Source organism: Prionailurus bengalensis, chromosome E1 (genome assembly GCF_016509475.1).
Source record: "Prionailurus bengalensis isolate Pbe53 chromosome E1, Fcat_Pben_1.1_paternal_pri, whole genome shotgun sequence".
NCBI classification, from domain to species: Eukaryota; Metazoa; Chordata; class Mammalia; order Carnivora; family Felidae; genus Prionailurus; species Prionailurus bengalensis.
In genome coordinates, this window is record NC_057347.1 from 42,157,955 (window position 1) to 42,164,404 (window position 6,450).

At 58.3% G+C, this 6,450-nt stretch overlaps 1 protein-coding gene across 5 annotated transcripts; it reads right to left on the reverse strand.

Moving 5' to 3' along the window:
• Positions 1 to 40: 40 nt before the first annotated feature.
• Positions 41 to 4,458, reverse strand: SLC25A39 (solute carrier family 25 member 39). 5 transcript variants are annotated; one of them, XM_043584707.1, is made up of 12 exons: positions 4,299 to 4,458; positions 3,339 to 3,438; positions 3,146 to 3,205; positions 2,978 to 3,022; positions 2,611 to 2,744; positions 2,200 to 2,267; positions 1,932 to 2,056; positions 1,575 to 1,748; positions 1,122 to 1,231; positions 814 to 895; positions 653 to 733; positions 41 to 560 (listed from the first exon to the last, which is right to left on the reverse strand). In XM_043584707.1, exons 2-12 carry the CDS (start codon positions 3,421 to 3,423, stop codon positions 445 to 447), a joined length of 1,080 nt encoding a protein of 359 aa, XP_043440642.1. In that variant the 5' UTR covers positions 3,424 to 3,438; positions 4,299 to 4,458; the 3' UTR covers positions 41 to 444. The 5 variants fall into 5 exon arrangements, with proteins under 5 accessions (XP_043440642.1, XP_043440644.1, XP_043440641.1 ...); XM_043584709.1 differs by having other exon boundaries at positions 2,611 to 2,720; positions 4,299 to 4,445; XM_043584706.1 differs by having other exon boundaries at positions 3,540 to 4,413.
• Between the last annotated feature and the right edge of the window lie 1,992 nt (positions 4,459 to 6,450).

Consider the following 6,450-nt stretch of genomic DNA (forward strand, 5'->3'; position numbering starts at 1 on the left):
CCTCCCCACCCCGACCCCCCTGCACTCACAGGCACTGGAGAGAAGTTCATCATCTTTAGACTCAAGGAATTAACAGGGAAGGGTGCAGACTACACCAGGCCCAGGGTTTTGTGGCTCCCAGAAGCAGACCCAGCTACAGCAAACACAGGGAAATGGTGGGAAGGGAGGGGGCAGTTATCAGATTTGGTCTTGAACTTGGTCGGGGCGGGGGGCTGGAAAAGTGATTATCCTTGGGGCTTGGGAATGAGGAACAGCAGGAAGAAAGCTGTTTTAGGGGGGCCTTGGCAGACCTAGAGGGGTAGCCCCAACCCCTGGAGCTCATAGTTGAGAGGGAAGGGAAATGAGGCCCCTCCCCTCAGTGCTGAGGACAAGGCACTTGGCTCAGTCTCCTTCTGCCCCACCCCCATCCATGGAAGAGATAGGGGCCTTGTCCCCTGGCTCCTTTTAAGAGCCCAGAGGCTGTTCTCTGTTGAGCCTCTGGAAGAAGCTTTTGCCAAACTCGTAAGTGCTGATCATGATGGCACAGGAGGGGGCAGCCTTGATGATCCTCGGGAGAAAGCCTGCAATGGGAGACGGAGATTAGGGTCAAAGGTCAGGGTCCTGGGAGGGGCCCAATCCTTTCAAGTTTGGACAAACACACACAGACACTCACCTGCAAAGAGTCCCCTGGTGCCAGACTCAGCCCGGATCCTCCGCAGCAGCAGCCAGGTGGAGTCGGCGTGCGGGGGCGTCACTGCAAACGTAAGGCACAGCCCAGTAAGACCCCGCTTAGGGCCCCCACCTGCCTGGCCCCACACCAGCCAGAACCTTCACCTCTCACAGCCTCCACCGCTCCCAGTGCGACCTGGCGTTGCGTCTTCACCACGTCAAAGGGTAGAGTCAGGATGGCCGCCACCTGGTGGGGTAGGGAGAGAGCTGGTCTCCATTCCCAGGACCCCCATCCCCCGCATCCAGCCAGGGTCTGCCAACCTTAACCAGGATTTCACCAGGGAGGGTGAGCTTGCTCCTCAACAGGCAGCCACCTGCTGCTACACGAGCACTCTTCTCTTGAGCACCTCCAACAACCCTCAGGCCTCCCAAGGACACATCCACTGGCCTCACCCCCTGTCCGATCAACTCACCGTCCCTGAGATGCCGCCAGCCACAAAGCTGATGCCCACGGATGTCTGGTCTTTTGGCCTGAGCCCGCTCAACCAGCTCTTCACCAGCTCATAGTTGAACCAGTACAGGGCTTAGGGGCGCAAGGATACACTCATTAGAGTTGGGAGAGGGCAGCAGGGTGGCCCCAGACCTCCCATTTTCCACTGCCGCACAATGTGACAAGCCCTCCCTCCTGGTAACCAAGACTGCTCGTTACGTGCCAGTTTCTGTAACAGGGCCTCTGCAGAAATTTACTTCTGAAAACCTGGGTGAATACCCTGCCTGCTGGCCCCATTGCACAGATGAGATATCCAAAGCCCAGAGAAGTCAGGTGACTTCAAAGTCAGTAATAGCACAACTGGGATTAAACTGCAGAACTCTTGTGAGTCATCCAAAGGCTCCGTTACCCCAGCCCCTGCACCCCTGATTCCTACCTGAAAAGGGCACATCCCGAAGGGCAGTGGGGCCCCAGCCCAGCCACAGCGAGCGCCAGCCGCCCTGAGCCATGGCAGCTCGGACACAGGCACCCAGCTCCCGGTATGACACGTGCTGAGCCTGCAGCTTTGTCCGCACCAGCTCCAGGGGGCTGATCACAGTCACGGTTCCCACTAGGGGGAATAGTGGGGAGAGGTCAGCTCACAGGGCCCAACGGCAACCTGTCCCAGGATCTGGGGGCCCAAGAGATCCCTCTACCCCTAAGCTGCCAGACATTGGAGCTGGAAGCCAGAACCGGACTCAAGCGCAGGTGGGGGTCAGAGAGAGAGAGATCAAGGGCCCAAGGCTGTGCTCACAGCGGGCTAGTGCGCCAGCCACCATAGGTGCGTAGAGGTCAGAAGTCAGGGCTCGACCACAAAGGAAGGCCTTGAGTTGGTCATAGGCGGTGAAGTAGATGGCAGTGGCCGGCACAGTCATAACCCTGGGAGTGTGAACAGAGGTTAGCTGGGACTCCCAAAGCCTCCCAAACCTCCCAGGCCTCCCCTGCCCCAGTCAGCCAACAGGAGAGGAACGGGTCAGAGGAGTCCAGGAAGGAAAAGCAAATACACAAGCTGGGATACTCACAAGGTGGCTGGGAGGCCGCTCCACAGGGTCCTAGTGCCTTCATGTCTCACGATCTTCACAAAGGCATCCTGGCCAAGCAGACACCAGTCCGCAAGGAGGAAGGTGAAGAAGCTCCATGAGGGGGCTAACCCATACTTGGCCCCAGCCTGATGCCCTCACCTCTCCCCACTGCCCGGAGTCCTGGCGGTAGTCGCTCAGGCCCCCACACACTCAATCACCCACTTAGCTCCAAGTGGACTCTTGCCCACCCTTCAAAACCTCATAGCGATGATACCTCCTCAGGGAAGCCCTTCCCAAACTGAACCGGCCACCCCTACTTGCTTTGTGTCACTCACTCTTTCCTGAGTCTGCAGCGTGACCAATGCAAAGCCCTCAGGAAGGCCTAGAGACACGGTTGAGGGCACAACTCACCAAGGTGCCCGTAAAACGCGTGGGGTCCTGGAACCAGGTGGCACAGCGGGCACCATTTGGGCACAAGTACAGGGGCTCCAGGACACCATTGCAGTACAGGAGGCACTTCCCTGTGGATCGGAGAGAGGAGGGCACTGGGAAAGGGGAGGGGGTGTTAGGATGACTATGCTCTGGAACCCTGCAGGGAGGTGGTGAGTCCCCATCCCTAGAGGGCCAGCAGAGGCCGTGGTCCCTGGGTGGACATTCCTGACAGAGGGCTCGCTAACAGGACCTGGAAGTGTGTGCTAGGGCTGTGGAGCTCTCGGGTCCCCTGGGGACACTCCCTCCCCTGGACCTTCACAAGCTCCCTGTGGCTTGGGGAACTCACATTTGGCGTAGGGGAGGCTCCAGAGTCTGGAGGAAGACATCAGCTCTAAAATACAAGGCAGTCCCTTAAGTCAGGAGAACCCCCCCCCCCCTCCAGGGACCCCATCCCTGGAAGACCTTTGTTTTACCCAGGCACCACCCCATATTGGCTCCAGGGTCGGGCACTCACCACCGGCCACGGAGGGGCGCTGAGACTGCAAGCGTACCTTCACCACGTCCAAGGGTGTCACTGGGGGGAAGACAGCAGGTCTGAAGTCTCCTTAAGGACCCCAACCCTGACCCCTCCTCCAGGACCAGGTCCCCTCCAATCTTTGGTCCGCCCTAGTCCCCAGCTGCCCCCACCCCACCTCCCCAGATCTTACTGAAGAGGGAGGTGACCACAGCCCCCGTGCCTGAGGCCACCATTTGTTGGAGGGGGCTAATGCCCCCAGGGTTCTGGTCAGCCATCTTGTAGCTTCAATTCTGAAAAACAAACGGTCAACTGGAGTCCCAACTCACAAAACACGAGTCAGTGGGAAGGGAAGAAAGGGATTTGACCCAGCCCTTCATCCCAATTCACTCACTTGACATGAATTCAAACGATCCTCACGATAACCTTTTAAAGCAGTTGTCAGCTCTACTTTGTCAATTGAGAAACAGAGATTCACAGAGGGGTAGGGTGACCTGACCAAGGTCACTGTGGGAGTAGTTAGGAGGGAAGCCTGGGGAGTTACTCACTGGTTAAGAGGCAATAATGGCCCACTGCCATTTCCTCATCTAAGCAACACGGAATTACCGTGCCCCCTCCTCGGGGCAGGCACCTGGTCTGGCCCTGGGGACCCAAAGATCAAAACGTCTGAGCCGATCCCCAAAGCCCCTGCCTCTCGAGGCAGGCACTTGGGAGCTCCGAGTCACCGGGCCTGAAAGGTGGGGCCGAGCAATGAGGGAAACGTGTAAACAAATCTGATGGTCACGAAAGGACCGTCCGCTCTCTCGGGACGGCAGGCGAGGTTCCAGGCCCTCCCCCGCACCCTCCCCCCGAGGCCGGAAGGGCCAGTCCCCAGGCCTAGATGGGAAGGACAATCTCTCTGCTCTCTTCCCAAGACAGAGGCGGGGTTGTTCGGCCGAGAGGGCGGAAAGTAGGTTTGGAGAGACAGGATCTCTCCTTGTTCCTCGGGCACGCCGGTCCCGCGCTCAGCGGACGCCCGGTGGGACCGAGCAGGTCGGCCCGACCGCTCATGACTCCAGGCCCCCAGCCCAGCTCGGGCTCCCCGGGACCTCGGAAGGCCCACCTCCACCCCCGCCCCGAGCCGGGCCCTCAACCCCGGTCCAGCTCCGCCCACCTGGCTCCAGGCCGGTGCTCGCGCTGCGCGGCGCCCAGGGCCCAGAGGGCCCATGGCGGCTCCGCGGCCGGTGCAGGGTCCGCGCGCGCTCGACCCGTACCAAGGCCGACTTGAAAAGCGGCAGAGCCCGCCCCGCCTCCGGACCGCGCCGCGAGGCCCCGCCCCCCGCCGGCCGACCAGCCGCACGCCCGGAGTGCCGCCGGCCCCGCCCACCCGCAGAGGTTCTGGGACCCGCAGCGCCCCAGTCCCCAAGCCGAGGGAGGGTGCGCCGCAGGTTCTCCGCCGGACCAGCGTCCCAAGGTCGCGGGGTCTCCACGTCGAGCGTGACGGAGGCAGCACCGCACTTAACAGCGTGGTCTTACAAACTCCATCCCACCAGTACGCTGGCCGAGCGCTGCCCGGGGAGTCCCAGCTCTTCCCTTAACTTCCAGACCAGCGTGGGTAACGCGCTCTCCCGCTCTTCCTCGGTGTCCTCATCTGCGGAGCCGGCAGGGATTTGAATCAGTTCTTCCAAAGCCACGGGGCGATCAGATAGTGATGGCATATATTTACCCGCCGGGCTCCCTGCGGAGTTTTCCAACTTAGTGATGACGGAACAGAAATTAGCATTATTCCTATTTTACAGATAATCGACTGAGGCGCTGTTCCACAACCTCTTGCCAAACTGCTGGGTACCGTGCGCGTGGGCGCTGGGGTTAGAAGAGCTGTGACTCGGACCAGGCAGGCTGGACAGAGAAAAGGCTGGCCCAGGAGCCAGGAAACACAGGGTCCGCCGGACTCCATTTAGGCTGCATCCCACCACCGTGTGTGATCTTGGGCAAGTTACACCACCACTCCGGGTCTCGGGTTCCTCCTTCGCACAATGAAAGGGTTGAGTAGGAAAGAAGGGGACCGGCATTTTTGCGTTGGCTACTGTCACGTTATTTTTTCTAAGTCCCCAAGGTTTTAGAAGTGTATTATTATTTGGGCCCTTTTGACAGAAGAGGAAACTGGGGCTCAAAGTTAAGTGCCTTCCAGGTACTTTCCCCCTGCACTGGGGGGTGCCGCACTGGGTGACAGGTAGGCTTAAATCCTGCGCTGACGTCTCTGATCCCGCTTCTCAGAGAGACACGTATCTCCCCTGCAAGCCCCGCACCTGAGACCCCCCCCCCCCCCCCCCGCCTTGCCTTTAAAACTTTTGTGCAGTCGTAATTATTTGTCCGAACACAGAAAAATGAACACGGAGTGCAAACCTGCGCCTTTAAGAAGGGCAGTCCGTGACTTTGACGTCACCAGCTTCTCGGACCTGAAGCCGCCCAGCCAGCCAGCGCACGCGAGGTTAGCACGTGGATTCGAAGGGGCCAACCATCAGCTTTCCCTGAAACTGGCTTTGGGGCTCCGAGAGGCTTGAAAGCCCACATTTAGGAGCGGGAGAGTGCAAACTGTAACCAGTGAAGTGGCCGCTGGTCGAAAGGGCAGGGGAGAAGGTGCCTTTACATTCCCTCCCCCCCCCCCCCCCCGTAAAAGAGGAGGTCTGAAATTACACAAAAATCATTTTATAAACTGTATGTGAAGGCGAGAACCAAGCTTCTATTAAGGTCTTTCACAGCCTCCAAGTTACGGTTTACCCAAACACGTTTCCAGCCAAGAGATTACTCTCCCATGATACAGAGGAAGAAACTGAGGGCCTTGTGTGTAATGGCTCCTACCGTGGAGTAGAACCAAGACTTCTCTCAGCAATCTCCCATTTTGCAAATAAGAAAATGGAGGCGGGAGAGGTCACGGTCACACCAAGGTCACTCAAATGAAAGAGCCAGAATTCAAACCCCCAATTGCCTGAGTCCAGAGGAGCTCTCACCCCCCTCCGTTCAGAACCAAGTTTCTCTGCTCCCTGCAGTGACCTGCTCACCTGTTGGAGGTTTTATCTACTCAGGCCTTGGGCTCAAGAAATCCAAGAAATGCAGCTTGCGCCTCAAGATCAGAGCACGTGGGAGGCAGGGGCCAGCGCCACCTCTAGCAAATATCTTAAAGCCTCTGTGCCTTAGCTTTCCCCTTTATAAAATGAGCTGATGGGGATAATAATGCACCCACCTCATAATACACTATGTGAGGATTTAATAAGTTAATAGTAAGTTGATAAGTTAATAGCTGTGAAATACTTAGACCCTTGCCT

What these genes read in the sequence shown, in the direction of transcription:
- SLC25A39 (XM_043584707.1), bottom strand. Translation starts at nt 3,423, where the DNA reads ATGGCTGACCAGAACCCTGGGGGCATTAGCCCCCTCCAACAAATGGTG. An exon ending in GCGCCCCTCCGTGGCCGGTG is followed by an intron (nt 3,023 to 3,145) that starts GTGAGTGCCCGA and finishes CTTGTATTTTAG; the next exon opens with AGCTGATGTCTTCCTCCAGA. An exon ending in CGCGTTTTACGGGCACCTTG is followed by an intron (nt 2,268 to 2,610) that starts GTGAGTTGTGCC and finishes CTGCTTGGCCAG; the next exon opens with GATGCCTTTGTGAAGATCGT.